The sequence below is a fragment of the Mustela nigripes genome, chromosome 7 (assembly GCF_022355385.1).
Source record: "Mustela nigripes isolate SB6536 chromosome 7, MUSNIG.SB6536, whole genome shotgun sequence".
Lineage (NCBI taxonomy): Eukaryota > Metazoa > Chordata > Mammalia > Carnivora > Mustelidae > Mustela > Mustela nigripes.
In genome coordinates this window covers 83,038,868-83,060,178 of record NC_081563.1, presented here as the reverse complement: position 1 = coordinate 83,060,178, position 21,311 = coordinate 83,038,868, and the positions used below count along the sequence as shown (strand labels likewise).

The window sequence follows — 21,311 nt, the reverse complement described above, 5'->3', positions numbered from 1 at the left end:
GGGAAGCAGGCCCCCTGCTGAGCAGAGAGCCCGATGTGGGACTCGATCCCAGGACCCTGAGATCATGACCTGAGCGGAAGGCAGCGGCTTAACCCACTGAGCCACCCAGGCGCTCCCATGTTTTGGTTTGAGTGCTCCTGGTTTGCAGACATCTTTTTGTGTCTATACACAATAAACTTACACTAACGACTACTTCAGTGATTCATTGATTTTACTTTTCTGTTTGTTTGTTTCTTTTCCTGAACTTTAGGTACTTCTGAAACCCCTAAAACCAGCTTGGTTCCAGGTACAGCTTTTATGAGGCCTGGTAGTAAAGCATTTCCTGAAGGCTTCCTGATGGGTCTTCTCTGAGCTGAATTGTGTCCCCCTCAAATTTATGTGAAGTCTTAACACCCAGTACTACAGAATATGAGTGAATAAGAGATTGGGTCTAGTGAGAGGTAATTAAGTTAAAATGAGATCATAAGGGAGGGGTCCTAATCCAGTAAGACTGGTGTCCTTACAAGAAAAAGAAGGGGTACCAAGAAAGCGCACACTGGAAAGGCCACATGAAGTCACAGCCAGAAGGCAGCCAACTGCCAGCCAGGAGGAGAGGTCTCACCAGAAACCAAACCAACCAGCACCTTGGTGTTGGACTTTTCCTGAAGTCTGAGAAAATACATTTCTCTGGTGTAAGCCCCCCAGTCTGTGCTATTTATTATGGTGGCCCTAACAGACTACTTTGGGATCTCTATCTTCCTGATGACTTTGTGTATGTCTTTTTAACTAATCTCATTCCTTAAGTTTGCCATAAACTCGATTCCTTAAAAACAAAAAGCCTAACTAATTCCTGACTCCACATACATGTGAAAAGCATTGAAATTTCAGAATCACAGTAAAGAGGATCCTTCTCTCCATCAGATAATGGACAGGTACAAAGACTGTCAGAGGGAGCTGTACCCAACGACCTTACAGGAAATTAAATAATAAGCCCAGCTAATTTTCTCTTTTGTTTGAAGGGTCATGGACACATTAAACTCTGTCATAGAGCATTTCCTTAACAACCGCTGGTTCTGACGGGTAAAGGAAATCAACTAAGGAACACAGCAATGACCTAAAGGCACTGCATAATGATATAAAATAAAAGACAGAATGGAGGAAGCTTCAGCCTCACTCCTAAAGAAAGGAAAGAGATGATCAGCAACCCCAGACAGGACACTTAACACGGGATTTCCCAGCTCTCCTAGGATGGATATCCCTGAATACATGTTGCTTAGAACCTCAGAGAACAGAGGCCAAGAAGATGACCTGAAGAGATGTCAGAAGATTTAATAAAGAGAAGTGTGAGCAGCAGGACTTTATTGATGTAGGGGGCCCAGCAAAGAAGCTTCTTTGAGAAATTCATTTTCATACAAAAAGCCTGAAAATTCTTCTCAGCCCGAAGAATGGTAGGAAGGAGGGCTGCCAGGTTTCAAAGCTACAATTACCACCTACCTGCCAATGGCTTCCAAGCATGCACGTCCATTAGATCCTGCACCCCTCCTCCAGACTCCTATTTGTAAAACTCAGGGAAAATTCTTTTCAATGGCTTATAGGTTATCTCAAGCTCAGCAGGTCAAAACTCACCTAACAGTCATCACGTGGCCCCTACCAACACCTGTTCCTCACCCATACTACCATCCAAGGAAGGTCGAAGCCTAGCACTCCAAAGTCTACCTCAGCTTAGCCTCCCCCGCCCTCTCATCAGCTTAGAGCAAATGCCCACAGGGCTATCTTTCACCATCTGGTGTTAGTACACCAACATGGCAGGAAAAGTCACTTAAAGGCTATTAACCTCAGAAATTTTATTAACTATAAAAGCAAACATCAGCTGTGACCAGTAGATTTAAATTCACTGGAGACAAGCTCAGTGATTGGCTTCTTTGGAGAAACTGAACTTTCAGAAACTGAAAGGGGTTGCTCAGTAATAGTTTTTTTGTGAATAAAAGAATGAGGAGTAAATAGATGATTCGAATTCAGGAGCTCTCTGGCTCAAACAGTACTGAACTTGCATCCTTAAAATTAAGGCTCTGGGTTTCATGATCTCTCCGTTTTTCTCCCAGGCTGTGAGTCTCCTACTTACTAAGGACCATAGCTGGTCCTAGGTTGTGAGGAGTAAAATCTGGAGAAAGACAGTCCAGACAGTACCCATGGCTTCACCCCTCCAGGCCACCATCTGGGTATCACGTCACAGAGCAGCCTTGTGCAACAGGTTCTGCTGGACCTACTGTTCACCTTACACAATCATTTAGGAAGCTATAGGGAAACTCTTTGTCAGCCAACTCGTGGGGCTTTTCACCTGACGTTGAGCATATTTTTTCCCAACCACAGCCCGACACACCCAACTCACCCTTGAGAATGCAGGAGGGTGGGCTCCATTAAAAACCACTGAACTAGGAAACTCTCTTTGTAGTTCCAGGCTTTTCTCCCAAGTCAATTACTTTTATTAATGAATTATGTAATTTCCTAAGAAATCTCTATGGCTTGAAAGGGCAGTAAGAGAAACAGAAGGGGGCACCTGGGTGGCTCACTTGGTTGCGCAAACAACTCTTGGTTTCGGGTCTCTGGTTTCTTGGGTTCCTGATTTCAGGGCCAGCTCAGATCATGATCTCAGGATTGGGCGATGGAGCCCCAAGTGGGGCTCACGCTGAGCAGGGATTCTGTCTGAGAGTCTCTCCCTCTGCCCCTCCCCCCACTTCCAAGTGCAGGCTCTCCTTTCTAAAATAAATCGACAAACGGAAAAAAGACAATAAAGAAGAACAGGCAGGTTCCTGGTTGTAGGGCAAGAAAAAGAATTTACAGCTAAGAAGAAACAAGGCAAATGTTGATAGCTGGTGGCTCATCAAAGGTTGAGACAACGTTCCTGAGCTCCTGCATCCGGGCACTTAGCGCAGTCGCTGTGCAGTGCGTGGTCGTTATGGTTCTGAAAGAAGTGCTTGCCCATGCTTTTCTGTGCTCATTCTGCTTGTTCTCTAAAGGCTTACAGAGTTTGATTTTCTCCCCAAGTGTTTCTTTTCCAAATTCATTTCCACAGCTGTTCAACCACCCTCCTGACAAAGGAAGGACAACTTGACAACCAGGGAGGCTTTGTTCTTTTTTCCTGCACTTGGGAGTTGGAGGGAGCTCTAACCACCCCTAAAGGGCTCACGGCGTAGGCTGGAGGAAAGTCGATTTACACAATTCCCACTGCAATCATTGTTTTTTCAACCCAAAGAAAATGAACCAAACAAGTGTATGTGAATCAAGTTTGAGGAATTCCAGTGAAATAATGATTGCAGTGTCCCTCTCTGTCCCTGTACTGCGTAAGCTCCTGAATTGGGACATGCATCTAGGGGACAGATCTTTCAGGCTGCTGGCGAACAATAGTCTATAGGATATTTGGGAGGTAACGATGTCACCCAATTGGGGACATTTAGGAGTCAGATTTGCCTCCTCCAGATTGGTGAATCTGTGACCTCTCCAACATCCTGTTTCATCCCAAGTTCTTTTTGCCATTGCATCACACGTGTGCAGGCGTGTGCCCACTCCTGCACCTCATAGTCAGCACTATATTTCACTGCCAGTGAAAGCTGTGGGCTAACTTCCAAATGTTTTGTGGAAAGCACATGTCTGAAGGAAATTGCTTGGGCCCCTGGCTGGGCGAGCACCAGACACCTGCTCTCCCCACCACTGGTGGGTCAGAAGCAGCCATGGGGGAGGAGTCTCACAGCTCCGGTGCACTTGCTGAGCCCTTGCAAGGGCGGGGGCAGTAAATTTCACTCCCCAGGCACCTACACCCAACCAGCCAAGGCTCCAGGGCCCAGTTTGTCTGTGATTCAGGGCTTCTTCCCATTTCTATGCCAACAGATGCCAACCAGATTGCCTTTCTTGTGTGGAACTTCCCTTCAAATATGGGAAGGACAAAGGGACATTTAGTCATTAACTACTATGTGCCAGACATCTTTGTGTATTTTTTCATATCCTCCTCAAAACCGCTCTCTGAGGTGAGATCAGTTATCCCATTGTACACACAGGAAAATGGAGACGCAAATAGATTGAGCCACCTGCTCAAGATTGTACAACTTGTAAGTTTTGCCTCTGTCTTCTACCCTGAGCTCCCTATATTCTTGGCCAGAGGAAACTGTATACTTGTATGTGGAGCCTCTCACTTCCTATCCTAGGAGCCTGAATAAGTTGAAATAAGGAAATAAGGAGGTAAAAAGAGGACAAGAAAATAATGCCTACCATGCCCACTAAAGAGTCAAGTTTGCGCACAGCACTTCTCTAGGAAAAGCTTAGACTGCCTGATCGACTGGGTAACGTGGCATCACCTAGGGTGTGAGGAGATTCCTGACTCAGAAGCACTCACATAGGTGGACTTGTGTTATTACTAACACCCAGTTCTGACACCAGTAGCTATGAGTGTGATTAATCCCACAACTCTGAGCAATTAACTCAACTGGAGATAGCATCAGACCCCACAGGTGAAGGACTCAGTCCCACAGGAATGTCCTCCCCACCTGCACTCCAGATGGCAATCACAAGTCCAAGTTGTCACCTGTGTCTCTAATCAGCTGAACATAAAAAGGAGGTTCCAACCACCCCCTCCTCAGATTCTATTTATGTGCCAGAATGGCTCACAGAACTCACCCTCCAGACTCCAGAGAAGCATTTTACTGACCAGATTACCAGTTTGGTATAGGTGGTTATAACTCAGAAACAGCCTGATGGAGGGGTGCATAGGGTAAGGCACAGGGACAGTGTGGGGAGCTTCCATGCTCTCTCCAGACACACCACATCCCTAAATCTCCACTTTCACCAACCCCCAAACTCTCAGAACCTGGTCCTTTCATCATTGTTGTTTTTTAAGATTCTATTTTTATTTATTTGACACAGAGAAAGCAGGAGGAACAGCAGGCAGAGGGAGAGGGAGAAGTAGGCTCCCTGCTGAGAGAAGCAGGGAGCCCAGTTTGGGGCTCGATTCCAGGACCCTGACATGAGCCGAAGGTCATAGGAATAATGGCAGGAGCTGCTAGGAGCGGAATCACGGGGTTCACCTGGCAAATAGTTTGCCAAGTTAGGTTGGCAAAGGGATGGCAGGATGGGATGAGAGGAGGGCAGGGAATTCTAGCATAAGGGGGCCGGCAATTTAGGATCTAAGGCCAGCAACAAGCATGCATAATAAACAAAGGGGTAAATTGAACGAAAGGCAAAAGCTCTCTGTGAAGAACCTGGTGCTATGGATTTCTGCCTTAGAAAACCAGGCTGGAAAAGCAGGGGGAGGGCAACTTTTCATTCTGTCTCTTGGCTCCTGAACCACATAGAATAAATTGTATCCAAAAAACAACTTCCAGACCATCTGTGTCTTTATAATAAAAATAACAATGAAGAACCATAAGCACCTGGCGATCTGTGAATTCAGAGGCTCAAAGAAGCAAGAAGAACCAACAGGAGATGCGAACCCGGAGGTTGGAATCCGGGGTGGGTGGGGGGTGTCTCTCTTCTTAACCCGTACATACTGTCCCTTCATGCCATGGGGACAACAACGCTGGCTACATCAGGTTGCAGTGAATCTTGAATAAGGAAATCTCCATGAAGCACCAGCCACGTGAGGGGCCGGAGGTCTGTGTTCAGTCCGATATTTTCATTTGCCTCCCTCTACTACTCTCTCATTCTCTGTTGTGCTGGAGGGTGGACTCCACCGTAGCAAGATGCCAGATGAATACAAAGGAAAGAAAGTCAGAGGGAAAGAAAGCGCAGGGAGAGAGGAAGAGAGGTGGGAGAGCATGGAGTACCGGTCAGGAGCAGACTGCTCTGGAACCCTCCGCCCTGGCTCAAGTGTCAGTCCTGCCTGTGCTGGCCTCTTGGACCTCTCAGATGAGGTGGAGGAGGGGGAAGATGGGGAGAGATGAGACACAAAAGAGACTTTGGTAGCAAACTGACCAGGAAACTGACTGACTCAGGGAAAACCAGGGGAAACAATCCTCCCTCAGGGAGAACCATCTGCCTCCAGAAAATGAAGGAGCACCGTATTTCAAACCGACTGCCCACTAAGAGTAAGCCAACAGCCATGCCGTGTCCAAGAGTTTCTGCGACACACTCACGTTCCCTGCGTGTTGAGTACTCATGCATGTTTAATAGGAATTTTCCAGTGACCCTAGGAGCTAAGGAATCTCATCATTCCAATATTTACAGAAATGAGACACAGAGATGATCAGAACCTTTCCCGGAGCCATAAGTTGGACTCGGCCCCGTTAGCCAATTCAAAGAGCACTGGCTTCCCTGCTAAGTGGACACGAGCCCAGGGCACTCAGTGGTAACACATGGGTTCTCTCATATCTCTTGGGACTCCATGAGTTGGAAACTCAAAGGGATGGGCTGAGTGGGTAGAGAGGCAACTCTTGCCCTCGGTGTTGTGAGTTCAAGCCCCTTGCTTGGTGTAGAGATCAGTTAAAAATAAAATCTTTAGAGAGAAAGAGAGAGGAAGGAAGGGAGGAAGGAAAGGAGGGAGGGAGGGAAAGAAGGGAAGAAAGAAAAAGAAAAGGAAGAAAGGCAAGAGGTAAGAATACAAGGAAAAAGATTGAAATGCGGCAGAGCTGTGTGTCTTGTCCAGATTGTCCTTTGTTAACCAACAATGCCCTTGTTCAATTTACTTTAACTTCCTTTGCCTTGTAACTTTATCTGTGAAATGGAGTTGTTAAGTCATGTGTCATAGTAAAATGAAAGAATTTAATAAAATAATAAGGGTTGAGGTGATCCCACCCAGGGCCCGGATATACTAGCTGGATATAGTCCCTTGCTATGACTTTGGCCATGTCGTTCAACCGGGGGTGCTAGTGATCATATTAGAGCTATTCGGGTTTTGTCTCTGCTCCCTTTGCCCACCACTAAGAGTGTGATCTGGTGAAATGTTCAGCAAGAGGGAAAAATACGTAGGACAAGAGACCTGGAGGGTCCAATTGGTATTTCGACAATTCTAGAACAGCTCTTCTTTACTGAGAAAGCATCTCTTCAGTGGATAAAGATCCGTGGAGTTGTCACATGTAACCCACAAATCACAGATCGCTTTCCCGATGACTCAGACTTTCTGCTGAAAGAGCGTGCTTGTGACTGCTGCCCTCGGGAAGGCCCCTTCCTCAATGAAAGGGTGAGTTCAAGGGCCTTTGCTCAAAATACAACTAGACTGCATTAAATACCAGTTGCTTTCAAACTGCCTTCTAAATCTGGCCCTGGAGCTTCTCTGGTTTCACATTGGGTCACAGAAGTGCCCCAGCACACACTTAATACTCACTGTGCTGTGGGCGACCACAGAGTGACCCAGGAGTGATGTGTGGGTGACCCCCCTGCAGCCAACACAACTACAGCTTGGCCCACTGGAGGTCACAGCAGTGCCCTCAGCAGATACTGTGGTGGGTTGAAAATTGCAATTTTATTTTGAAATGATCATTAAAAAAAAAATAGTCCAAGTGGAAACAATTAAACTCTGGGAAAGTCAAACAAATCTTGTTAGCCAAGAAACTCCAACCAGAAACCAAGCTGTGATTGGCTCTAGATGTAAAATCAAGAGAAAATTCAGAGGGACGTCAGATTCTCAAGTTCAGAGGCAACCCAAAGAGGTAACAGAGTCCAGTGCTATAAATAGCACGTTCTGGGAAAATGACAAGAAGTAATATTTGGAAAGGCACTGGTGAAGAAAAGGTTGAAGAATTAATTACCTCAGAATGGCCTGCCAAGAGGTGCCTTTGATGTTATCACAGATAAGCCTCCTCAGTGACGCTGCCGGGAGTGGGAGTTACAGTAAGCAAGTAACACCCAATAACTTGGATTTAAGTGAAATCTTTGGAAGGTGAACTGTGAAATGAACACCTCATTGCTTAGAGGGGCCATCTTGGGAGTGGATAGGCTCCCAGCTGAGGCCACTTACTCCATTGTAAGAACACTGCAAGGATGAAAATATCTAAAGACAGAATGGGGTAAGGAAAGGGGATCTCAGAGTCAATCCAGCCCAGTGTGAGGAGAGAGCTGCCCTTGCTCCAAACATAGCACTATTTTACATCAAGATACAGCAGCTACTCTCAACTTAAAGGCAGGAAACCAAGAGTTCTCAAGTGTCGATAATCATCAGAGGTGCCTGTTAAATTTGGATTGCCAGGTTCCATTCTCAGAGAGTCTGAGATGGGGTTTGGACATTCAGATATTCATGAGGTGAATCACCGAGGTGATTCTGAGGCATAGAGCGGGAGTCTGGAGTCTGGACTCCCAGCCTCCCCTCTCAGTTTCTGACAACTTGGCTTCCTGTGGAACTTGCCCAAAAGGAAAGACTATGGAGCCCTAATGAGTTCAGCATCTTCTTAAACGGTTAGAGATTTGCATTATGAATCAATAAATTGACTTCCAACTTCATGTATGGGTCTCCTTCACTTGGTGAATCCAAACTAGATGTCTTGGATTACTTTTTAGGAGACTTTTGTCCCTGTACTATCTACTTTAGCATGAAGTCTTCACTATAAAGCATTGTCTACCAGATGAATTAAATAGCTAATTGTAAAAGGTGAAAAAGAAAAACAAAACAAAACAAAACAATGTTTGTGGGGTGCCTGTGTGATTCAGTCGTAAAGTGGCCAACTCTTGATTTCAGCTCAGGTCATGATCTCAGGGTTATGAGATCAGGCCCTGCACCAGGCTCTGCACTCAGCAGGAATTCTGCTTGAGATTCTATCTCTCCCTCTGCCCCAACCCCGGCTGGCATTCACTCTCTGTCTGTAAAATAAATAAATAAGATCTTAAAAAAAAAATGTTTGCATGTTCTTTGGTTAGATACAATCTCTGCAAACAAGATATAAATTGCAGAGGCAATAAAAGAGTACATTAGGTTTGAGCTCATAATAATTTAAAACTTTTATAAGATAAAAAAAATCTTAGTCTAAAAAATTTTAAGTGACAGAATGAGAGAAAGTATTTAATTTGCATGTAATACTCCAAAGGTTTCAAATTTAGATAATGAGTTTCTACAAATCAATTAAAAAATAAAAAAAAAAACCAGCAAAGAAAACACACAGGATGTGGTATTTGCATACAATAACTGGGGCACACATTAAAAAAATTCATTGTTTATGTGAAATTTCAATTTGACTGGGTATCCTCAGTTGTTGTTGTTGTTTTTTAAAGTCTGGCAACTGTAAGAGGATATGAACCTCCAATTCACAACATGAAAAACACTAATGATGCAAGATCATGGAAGAGATGTATGCAAATTAAACAAACATGCCTAACCCGTTTTTGCTCATTTGATTGGAAAACATTAAGAAGCAATGTCCGTTGTGGGATTCAATAAAGGAAATACTTAATATACTAATATTTAATGCACTGTCTATGGAAAATATAAGACCATAAGGAGTTTCCAGAAAATTCTAGCAGCTATGGTGTAAGACCTAAAATTAAGATCCAATGTTATGTGCTACCTTGTCATTTGGTAAAGCTGGGAGGGTCCTCAATCATGTAACTGCAAACTTTCCTCCCCAGTCTGATTGTCTGCTGGCCAAATAGCCCTCCTTACTGCTGGGACTGGGTGCCATACCTGCTCATCCCTGAGTATTCGATGTCAATCTCCTGACAGCCTGTGGAATTATGTAAAACAAACCAATCACGCCGTCCTGTGGGAACCAGGAGGCACCTCTCTTCTTGCTACAACAAAGCCTTACTCCCATACCCCTGATTGTTCCCTCTGTTCCCACGTGTAGCACCCATGTGGCCCTGGGTTGTGTGCAGCGTCCTCCTCCCCTGGGCTGTGAGTATATGCATCTAGTTGGTGTCATCTATTTATGGTGAGCTGTCGCTTCTATCCCTGGGGCAGGAATCCTTCCCTCATCAACCCCATGAAGAGGAGGTGATTAAAATAGCAGCGTCTTTCAAATTTTTGAAGGTATTCACTTTTGAAATTTCACTTCTGACAAAATATCCTATAAAAATACTCACAAACAAAAAGAGATGCATGCAGAAACAAGAATATTCAATACAACATCTTATTTTTTTAAAGAGAAATTAAAAAAAAAGAAAACAAAATAAAGGTGAAAAATTGGGAGCAACCTGAATATCCATCTGTGAGGAAATGGTTAAATAAATTATTGTCAATGTAATCTGTGAAACACTACCTAATAATTAAAATGACATAGAATGAATTCCAAGACTTGTTATATTTAAGCAATACATGTAAATAGCACCCAATTTATGCAAAATAATATAGACCTACATATATGTGTGTGTGCATATACACTTATATACATCTACACATATAATAAAGACAGGGAAGCCAATAAAAACTGATCAGAGTTACTGTAGACAGGGAGGAGAAGGACAAGGAGAGGCTTTTGTGTTTTTATGCTGTGTAATTTTGCACCGTTTGAGCCTTCTACACTGAAAGTGCATTCTAGTATCATGTGATGTGATAGAAATTTAAGTAAGGAAGGGAAATCAAACTATATACAAAAGTTTCCTAGACTAACACCTGGTGTTAGTCTAGGTTTGTAGTAATGTAACACAACTAAGGAGTGGGAGTGCCTAGTCTGACTATCCCAGCACCAAAGATATCTTCTGGGCCTTAACACTATGTGTTGACTCAGCCTGTTAAATTTTTCTCAGCTTCTCTCCGGGAGTTCTAAAGCAAAATTGTCTCATTCACATATTCTGGCGGAGTCAGGCAATCAAGACAGATATGCCAGCCAAAGTATTTTTGCAAATCCTTTTCAATTTTTTTCTTACCCCATCTTTTATTTGACTTCGTCATCTCATGCAACACGTTAAAAACAAACAGACAGAAAGGACATAAAAAGAAGGAGGATGAGGTCCAGTGAATGAGAGAAAAGAAAAATGGTTAAGTATTGTTTATCCCAGTGTGAAAACCAGATGAGCCCTTGGCAGCAGTTCCTTCTTGCTAAGTGAAAACTTGAGTTTAACTAAACAATGATAGATATGTCCTCTACTTTTTCTCTCTTTAAAGAGGTCATCTGGTTACTGAATGAAAAACACTATTAGCAAGTAATTATATACTTGATGTAGGTCATAAGGGAAGTCACCAGAACTTGGGTCACATTCCATTGACCAAAGCCTATCGCCACCTAGCCAAGACCCAGTCCTGCTCAGCCTTCTCCCATTGCCCTGAGGACAGACTCCTATCTCCAGGTCCACCCTGACCCCTGCTCTCCCTGGGGATACGCTTTGACATCTTACCACACTAATGCCGTCATTGAGAAGGGCCTCCCCGAAGATCATCATGTAGAGTGGCTCGTTCACACGCGCTTCCTCGAACACAGCCAGCACGGCCACGGGGTCCACGGCTGAGATCAGGCTGCCAAATAGAAGGTTCTGAAGCAGGTTGACGTCAGTGAGGCCAAAAGCTTTGATCTGGCAGATGAGGTAGAGAGAGAGGCCAATGCCAAAGGCATTGATCAGGGCCCCTAGGCCTGCCCACCACAGGATGGACCCAATGTTCTCAAAGAAGGGCCGGGTGGGCATGAAGTAACCACCCTCCAGGACGATGGGTGGAAGGAGGTACAGGAAGTAGATGCTTGAATCCATGACGGGAGGAGATTTATGGTCAGTGCCGAAGATGATGGCGCCCACCAGAGCCCCAACTATGATGAGGAGGCAGCTTTCTGGCATGAGGCCTGGTAGTCTGTGGTAAAGATGAAAGCCTAGAAAAGAGCAGAGAACTACATTGAGATGTTTGCTAATAAAATGGCTCTGGCATGAAGATACCAGGAGCTGGTGAAGAAGAGGCCTTTGAAACCAAGCAGATGAGACCTGGGGTGATGTGTCTCCTTGAGCCTTAGCACCCCATCTGCAGCAGGGACTGGAAGTGTTGCCAGGGCTTCCAGTCAGATCAAGTACTTAACAGGCCAGGCTCAGTGCAGGTCTCATATTAGTCCTTAGTCTGCTGTCCCCTCCTCTTCCTCTGTCCTGTTTCCCCACTTCACAGGGTCTGAGAGGGCAGTAGAGAAGAAGAGCAAGGAGGTGAAGCTCCTGTGCAAGGAGCTCTAAGGCTCCCTGAGAGGCTCTAGACCCTCTAAGGCTCATTCAGAATCAATCACCGTCAGTTTCTTCCAAACTTACCTTCCACTAAGCCAATACATGAAAATTCAGTCTTTTGTTGTATTTTCCTCATTTAACAAATGACACTGCCATCTGGTCAGGTGCATACGATGGAAATCAAGGGGTGCCTGGGTGGTTCAGTCAGTTGAGTGTCTGACTCTTGGTTTTGGCTCAGGTTACGATCTTATGGGTCATGGGATGGAGCCCTCATGTCAACCTCTATGCTCAGTGGGGAGTCTATGTGAGGATTCCCTCCCTCCACCGTTCCCACCACTCACAAACTCTCTCTCTTTCTAAAATAAATAAATACATCTTTAAAAAAGGGAAGGAAATCAAGTTGCATTTCCTTAACCCCCATCACTTTACTCCTCGTGCAACCAGCTCCCTATTTCGTCATCTGTGTCTCTCAGTAGCTGCACCTAAGGACCATCTCCTCCTCCTTATTCATACAGTCACCACCTTTATGTAGGGGCTCCCCATTTCCCATCCTGACTTCTGCACTTGCTTCCTGGTCTCCTGTCTCACCTTCAACTCCCCAGCCCATTCCACCTTCCACTGTCAGATGACTTTTCCAAATCATGTGTATCTGCTCATCCCATTTCCGACCTAGGACTCTCAAAGCACACAAAGCATCTCACAGATTTTTAGCTGAGGGTTTGTGTGGCACTGCTGAGCACTGTGTGTGATGTGGAGAACCAAACAGGCTTATTATAATTCCAGCTTTTTGAACACATTTAAGAAATAACACATTAACAAATAGGAAGACAAAGACAAGGCAATGCATAAGAATGCAGTGAAGTGTACATTGACCGTGCCACCAAACAGGAGAAGAGATCAGTGCACAGCAGCCACTCCAGGATTCTCTCCAAGTCAGTATCCCTCCCACCCAACATCGTCCTTCTTATGCATCCTATGTGACAGCCAACCACACACCTTTTCCCTGTGGTCCCCTTTTGTATCTTTATTTATTGCTGCCTGAATTGTTCTTTTCTTCAACCTACTTAGGTCCTTCTTGGTCTTCAAAATTAAACTTTTCCCGACCACTTCCCAAGGAAATCATATGCCTTCCTCTGAAATACTGTAATATTTTATCAGTATCTGTCTAACAATGTTCTCTTCCTACCATTTTCTGTGCATGACTTATCTGCCCTACTAACCTCCAAATTCTTCCAACTGACCCAAAGTGCTTCGCAAGGTGTCTTGCCCACAACAGTTGGTCTGTTTGCTGGAAGAATCTATAAGTGTGTACATGAATGATCGATCTGGTTAAATGTTCACCAGAGAAGCTTTTATATGAGAAGTAGGAATTGAACAGGTTGTTGGGAGTGATTAGGACTTACATATTTGGACAGCAGAATGGAAGAGATTTTAAATGGGGATGATAACCCCAAGGAAAAAAAGGGGAGACAGGAATAGCCCAGTCAGATATATCTGACATTCATTGAGGAGATGCACCTGGTTGCAGCAAAGTTTTTATGAGTTGGGAAGAATACTGGAAGAAGAGTCCATAGATGATTGAACCAAATAAGACAGGGTCTTGAGTTCAAGGCTAAGTAATGTAGATTTCTCCACAGGCCATAGTGAGCTATTGAATATCTCCTTAGGAATTTTAATTTTAATTCCATTTTAGCCATTCTTACAGGAAGGAGGTGGTATCTCATTGTGGCTTTGATTTGTATTTCCCTGATGATGAGTGATGTTGAGCATCTTTTCATGTGTCTGTTGGCCATCTGGATGTCTTCTTTGGAAAAATGTCTGTTCATGTCTTCTGCTCATTTCTTAACTGGATTATATATTTTGGGGTGCTGGAAATGCAAATGGTGCAGCCACATTGGAAAACAGTATGATGGCTCCTCAAATAGTTAAAAATAAAACTACCTTATGTCCCAGCAATTGCACACTAGGTATTTACCCAAAGGATGCAAAAATACAGATTCAAAGGGGCACATGCTCCCCAGTGTTTATAGCAGCATTATCAACAATAGCCAAATTGTGGAAAGAGGCCACACGTCCATCAACTTATGAATGGATAAAGATGTGGGTGTGTGTCTCTATATACATACATACATATAAATACACGTATGTATACATTATATATTTACATGTATGTATACATACATGTATATGTGTGTATATGTGTACAGACACACACCCACATCTTCTTTATCCATTCATAAGTTGATGGACGTGTGTATATACATGTATGTATACATCTATATGTGTATATATACACATACACATATGTGTATATATGTATACATACGTGTATACATATAGATGTATACATACATGTATATATGTATGTATATATATATACAGACACACATATACACATATACACAATGAAATATTACTCAGCTATCGAAAAGAATGAAATCTTGCCATTTGTAACAATGTAGGTGGAGCTAGAGTGTATTATATTAAGTGAAATAAGTCAGTTAGAGAAAGATAAATACCATATGATTTCACTCATATGCGGAATTTAAGAAACAAAACAGATGAACATAAGGGAAGAAAAAAGAGAGAGAGAGAGGCAAATCATAAGAGACTCTTAACTATAGAGAACAAACTGAGGGTTGATAGAGGGAAGTGGGTGGGGGGATGGGTTAAATGGATGATGGGCACTTGTTGTGATGAGTACTGGATGTTACATGTAAGTGATAAATCACTAAATTCTCTATGAGAAACCAATTTTACCATATATGTTAATAAACTAGAATTTAAATAAAACTTGAAATAAAAAAATTAAAATAAAAAAAAAAGACATCCAAGAGTCTGTAGGTTCACCTGATCACAGCTTTGAATTTCATTTGTAATCAGCAGGCAGGTTATTACGATAGGATATATTAGTATCAAGGGACTGTCCAAAACCACAAGCCTACACATTGGCTTTAAGACCAGTTTGAGGTCTCCTTCAAGATTCTCAGAGTCCTGCTCTCTTCGTTCCTTAACAACGGCTTTCTTGTCCTCCTCCCCACCTTCCTCCTCCTTCTTCCTCTTCTTCAATTCGTGCTCCTTTTAACTACATTGAATTCTTTAACATGTAAAAGAGGTGGAAGAGCCTACAGTGTGATTTCCTCAGGCTCTGTGTCTTCCCAGTTGGTCCTTCTTCCAGGAATCAAGTTTCCTGAAATGGATCCACCTGTCTAAGCCAAGTTACGCCTACACAGTGGTAGCAGGAAGAGGCACTGTGCACTGTAAAGTAGGGCAATATAAGGAGAAACACCATGTGCATCACACTCTCCAGTTTTCTTTTTCTTTCACAATGGACCACAGCATCCGTCCTGAGTTGTCACTGAGAGTTTTCAGTTCCAGTGCCTGAAATTTAAATGGCCACTGATAGCAACGTCCTGCCTGAAAGTCAGAGATGGTTCTACCATTCCATTCTGCCCAATGACTCAAGGAACACCCTTCTGTAATGTGCCAAGGAGTGGAACTAAAATAAAAGAAACAACAAAATCTGAGATGACTCGGTATTATCTTTGTTCTATAATATTCTTCTATAACACATAGAGTTGGCTGTTTTAAAAAGGATTGGGGGAGAGTTGTGATGTTCTTGTGTCCGAGCACCTGCCAGGCAGTGCTAGATTCATCTGTTTTCCCCATTGTGCTAAGTCCCTTGAGGCCAGGAACCATGGTCATTACGATGTATGGTAGGGGTATTCAAAAAATGTGTGTCAACAGAATGACTGAATGAAAGAATGAATGTTAAGGGGCACCTGGGTGGCTCAGTGGGTTATAGCCTCTGCCTTCAGCTCAGGTCATGATCCCAGGGTCCTGGGATCAAGCTCCACATCGGGCTCTCTGCTCCGTGGGAAGCCTACTTCCTCCTCTCTCTCCGTCTGCCTCTCTGCCTACTCGTGATCTCTGTCTGTCAAATAAATAAATAAAAATCTTTAAAAAAATGAATGAATGTTAAATATAATATTGTTAATTATATTTTGATTCAAGTTTCACAATACAGAATCTAAAAAATCTATATAGATTCTTCATGTGTGAAACTTTTATGTCATTTTTTTTTGCCCCAAGCAAATGAGCCACCATATAGAAAACTATGAGCCCAGTACTTGACATAAGAAATAATAATCACTAAATGTAGCCTTCTTTTCATGTACAATATAGAAATAGTCTGAGTTCTTAAAGGCTAGAAAGTATGAAATTGTATTTGAATGAGAATGATCCAGGGGCACCTCGGTGGCTCAGTCATTAAGCGTTTGCCTTTGGCTCAGGTCATGATTCCAGGTCCTGGGATCAAGCCCCGCTTCAGGCTCCCTGCTCAGCAGGAAGGCTACTTCTCCATCTCCCACTCCCCCTGCTTGTGTTCCCTCTTTCGCTATGTGTGTGTGTGTGTGTGTGTGTGTGTGTGTATGCCTCTCTCTGTCAAATAAAAAATAAAATCTTTAAAAAAAAATGATCCAAATGATAACCTACTGAAGTTACTTTCTTTTTCTAAAGTATGCTGCATTTCACCAAAATGAAAATCAAGACCATTTAAGCCCATAGTCCTGTGAATAACAGCATCCTTACCATCCTCTGAGCTTCTAGACATTGTGGGTCTGGATATGGGCAATATTCTAAAAAGAAAAATCTGAGTTTTATGCTAATATAAGACCAAGATAAAATATATCCTCTCTGCATTGAACCATTCACTGACATAAAATGTAAACCTTTTTTGCCACTAGATAATCCTTATTTGCACCAAAAGGAGGTCTTAGAAATAATTTCACAGCAAAGACTTAGACAATGTGACTAGTCGGTCAGTGACAGCTCTAGTTCCTTGATTCCCAGCCCAACTTCTTCCTTTACTGTAAAGAGGGAAGGAGTGGGTGGGGACAGTACTGTTCACCCAGGAAAAGACAAGATCCATATAAGATCACTTCGAACGATACCAGCACCCATGCAGTTGCGTGAAAGGTGGTAGAACCCTACCTCTGAATGGAGAATGTTATCCCATCAGAAAGCCATTTTCACTTGAGCACTTTTGAGAAATAACAGGAGACCCTCTATGTAATTTAATGCTTGGATAAATCACACAGGAGTTCTTCTAATTAACAATTTCCATTCTCTTTACACTTTACTAGCTCAAAATGAGTAGCAATTGTGAAGGGCATCTAGAGATTACACTCATATCCTGTCATCCCCGGGAGGGAGTAAGATGGGGAGTCGGAGCCCGCAGACCTGATCCCCAGGAGTTATCTGCCGGATCCCAAGGCTCAACCCTTGTTTCACACCCATGCTAGGGGAAAATTATAAATAAGCATCCAAATGAATCATAGATTCTATCCCAATAGGACAACTTATCTACCAAGTAATGAAGTTCCTAACAGAGGCAAAGGAGATGTCCTGCATAGTGACTGAGATAATTGTATCAGTTTTTCACTTTGGAATAAGCTGGTTTTAGGGAGAAAGGGGGGCGGAGTTAGGGATTAAAGGTTCACAAGGTGTAAACCATTATTTTGGGTTTGGGCACAAATAATCCTGATTAGAATTTAATCCACGAATTTGAAACTCCCTTTATTTCACAAAGGAAAGCAGAGGTACCCCACTGGCACCAGTATTTTACTGACATATCCTCCCTTACGCCCCCATATCCCACCACTGGGTGATATAAGAGTGGCCTGTGATTGTCTTGTTCCTTGCTTTCTGTCATTCTGCAAGGAGCACATGTCACTTTTAAAGAATAAACAATGGGAGTCATTGATGAAACCCACAGTTACATGGCCAAGAATGAAGGAAGACTATTTTACAGAAGAATCATTATGTGCTCCTGAAATTTCCAATGGGTATCATTCCAAGGTCTAATGCCTTATTCCCTAGTTTTTAATGCATAGAACTCGAGATTTTTACATGCCAAATAATGTCCCATAGTTGTCACCCTGAAATAAGAAGAAATCAAAACAACCCAGGACCCAGAAATCTGCTCAAATTTCAAAGCACAATCCTGAGGTATTACATGGCTTCATAAAAAGCAGTTACAACTTTCCCTTGACTCAAAGGAACAGATTTTTTTAATCTAATAGCAGTAACCATTAAAATCCATGTAGTTCACCACCTACAAGTGAAATGTATGTGAAAGTTCACATATATTACCTCACGTGGAGAACAACTCCCACAACCAGGCATCTGGGGGACTTACCTATTTTTGCAAGGGATGCTAGAAGTATCCAGAGGGTGACCTCATAAGGAATCTGTACGTAGTCATAATCCAGGGCAAAAACAGATATCTTCTCATCGGCCTCTGAGCTGGCAGCCGCAAACCGAACATTAGGTTCATGCTGGGCAGTGGAATTTGTGGATTTGTTCAAATCTGAAGATGCTTCAGAACACTTGAGGGCCACCAGCAGTAGCAACCAGCTCCAAGGACTGAAAGGCACAAGCATTGGAAAACCCATGCTGTGGGCTTCTCCTACCCCGTGTGCGATTGTGTGCCACACATCTGCCGCAAGGAGGGTTTCTAGAGCACAGAGGCGTCTTCCTGGGTCAAAGGTAATATACATACAGTCTGTGGGTCATTCCAGGAAGAGTCCGAGCTTGCCATGGTATTCTGAGTGTCGATGTTTTCAAATCACCTTTAAAGGATTTGTGTCCAGACAACTGAGCCTCTGGCCAAGGCGTCAGTCATTCAGTAGACCCGGTAAAGCCCAAGTCACCTGTGTGACCTTCATCCGATCGTGATTTGAAGAACAGTTTGGGAAGGGGAAAAACATGTCTTCATTCAAAGCTGTTTCCTCACTTCACGGCACACTGGTTTCATCTTGTGAGTGAAAATTAAGAAGGACACCACGGTGTGCGTTCCAGGTATCACTGGAGTCCTTCTGACTAGGAAGGCGATCCTTCCCTCTCCACCAGGTCTCAGTAAGGAGCTACCTGTCCTGCACCTGTTCCTTCTCTCCTCCCCCTGCTCTCGTACTTGTTTTGAATGGGCAAGGCTGCAGGTAGCTCCTGCACTTAATTATTTGCTCTGATAGGACTTCTGTAATGAAATGCTCTCCTTGAGGGTTTTTCCGGCGGTTACGCTGCTGACACCTAGTGGGCAGCCGCAAAATGACACTTCTGCATGTTTAATGATGAATGATTAAGGTGGTCTTGTAATTATCATCCACACAAGGGCATTTTTGAGAGTAGAGAAGAGCGATTGATACTTAATGTCAGACTATGGGTGTCAGCCAGGGTTATCCCGGGATCATATGGTCTCTGTAAATTAGGAAGGAAAAGGAGGCAGCATAACACATTACCAAACTCATGAGCGGTAATTCAAAGAAAGTTCCAGGTTTCCAAGAACTTAACACAGGAAAAAAAAGGGGGGGGGGCAGAAAAACATGTTTTATGAAATACATTTAAAACTTTGTAATAAAACCCCTCCATGGAACATCCAAATTTTTCATTTTTTTTAAAGATTTTATTTACTTGACACAGAGAGAGAGATCACAAGTAGGCAGAGAGGCGGGCAGAGAGAGAGAGGGAAGCAGGCTCCCCCGCTGAGCAGAGAGCCTGATGCAGGACTCAATCCCAGGACCCTGGGATCATGACCTGAGCCGAAGGCAGAGGCTTTAACCTGAGCCACCCAGGTGCCCCCAACCTTTTCATTTTAAAGAATTTTGTTATTACGGTTTATTTGTTCGAAAAGAGCAGTGCCACAGAGGGTTTATGGAAGAATTTGAAATGGATTCATTGGTCTACTATATCTGGCCAAGTGACCTTAACCAAATTAGTTACTTTTCAAAGCATCATTTTCTGAAAAGGGGGAGGGTAATAATGTCTACCTCATTGACTGACTAGAAGCATTAAAAGAGATAAAGCAAGTAAAGTCTCTGGCATTTAAGTGGCACATAATAAATGCTGGTATTATTATTTTGCCTCACATTTCTTAGGCTATATGAAAACAAGAACTCTGTTGCAATGCGGATTAGCGCTCAATGGAAAAAGCAAATTAATCTTCATAAACGGTCTCAATGCCTTTTCCGTATCATATTGCAGGACAAGAGCTCGCATATGGGTTTTTCTCTTTCCTTTGCAGTTTGGCTCTAAAAATAGATCTGATTTAGTCACTAAACTTAGAGGTTGACCACTAGTAGGTCACCATATTGGGTCAATATTTTTTTCAAGAAAGATGACATGCATAAACTTGTAGTGGAAAACTTCTTTAGACTAGATACTTGTCTTTTCATTTGCACATCTGTTTTACTTTTGTTTTCTAAAACGAAATGGGAAAGAATTTCCCATAGTGCTCCACAACAAGACCAAAACAAGAATCAGAAAACCTCTATTCTTTGACTTTAATTACCTGCTACACTCTGGGAAAAACATTTCACCTTTTGTCATCTATAAACTGAAGATGCTATCCACTCCAGGTCTCTTTCCCTGCTCTAAGTTTCAAATCTTTGTGAATATATTACAACATGCTTTGCCATACAATCATCAGGTAGCTGAGAGTACAATCACTATGAGAGAAATGAAGCCAAGGTCAGGGGATGGTGAGAGGAAAATGTGAATTCTACAGCAACTAGCCACCTTGTCTTCCAGATCGAGGTTGCTGTCTCCTCCAAACCTCCAGCCCCCCCCCAGCCTTGCCTGCAGGGTCCGCCCTTGGTATCATTTCCACCCATGCAAAAGTGCTTTTGCACACAGCCACATGAAACATTCTTTCTAAAATCACCTCAGTCCTGGTTCTCTAGAAAACTGTGTGTGAGACAAAGTTTACATGAGTGGTGCAAACCAAAGGTAGCAAAGTGAGAGAAAAAAGGAAGCAAGGGAGAAACACTTCTAGAATGGTGGTGTGGGGAGTTCTATAGACCCTCTCCCTAGTGTTAGGGAGACAACTGTAATTGAGAAGAACTATTGAAAACAAAAAGAATCAAAAAGAATATCCCTTTGGTCTGTGGAAATTGCCCTCTGGGAATTCAGCAACTAAAATAAATCTTCTAAATATTGGTAAAACCTGTGAGAGTCTGTGGCATGACCTATTTCTGCCCCTACCTCCCCACTCAGTGTGAAGAAAACTCTACTCTGGGAAGGCACAGTCAAGAGGATGTGGCTCCCTCTAACCCTAGCTCCTGGTTTTAGGCTACAAATTCTACTCAGAAAGTCAGACAGTCAGTATTGGCCATCGGTGCCACCTCACCCACCACCCTCCACCCCCAAGCAATGCATTACACAAACTGCATTGCAGGATACTGTGACTGGAGATCCCTTCTTTTATACAATACTGCTCACTTATAGGCTTGAAA

General features: G+C 43.2%; 1 protein-coding gene across 1 annotated transcript in view; it reads right to left on the bottom strand.

Annotated features, from left to right (window-relative positions):
* Positions 1-18,482, bottom strand: part of SLC9A4 (solute carrier family 9 member A4) — a 62,279-nt gene extending 43,797 nt beyond the window's left edge. The window contains exons 1-2 of the mRNA XM_059407861.1: positions 18,221-18,482; positions 11,224-11,687 (exon numbers count right to left, since the gene is read on the bottom strand). Of these exons, the coding sequence (XP_059263844.1) occupies positions 11,224-11,687; positions 18,221-18,476 (720 nt within the window). The 5' untranslated portion in view covers positions 18,477-18,482. The remainder of the gene's footprint in view (positions 1-11,223; positions 11,688-18,220) is intronic.
* Positions 18,483-21,311: the final 2,829 nt, after the last annotated feature.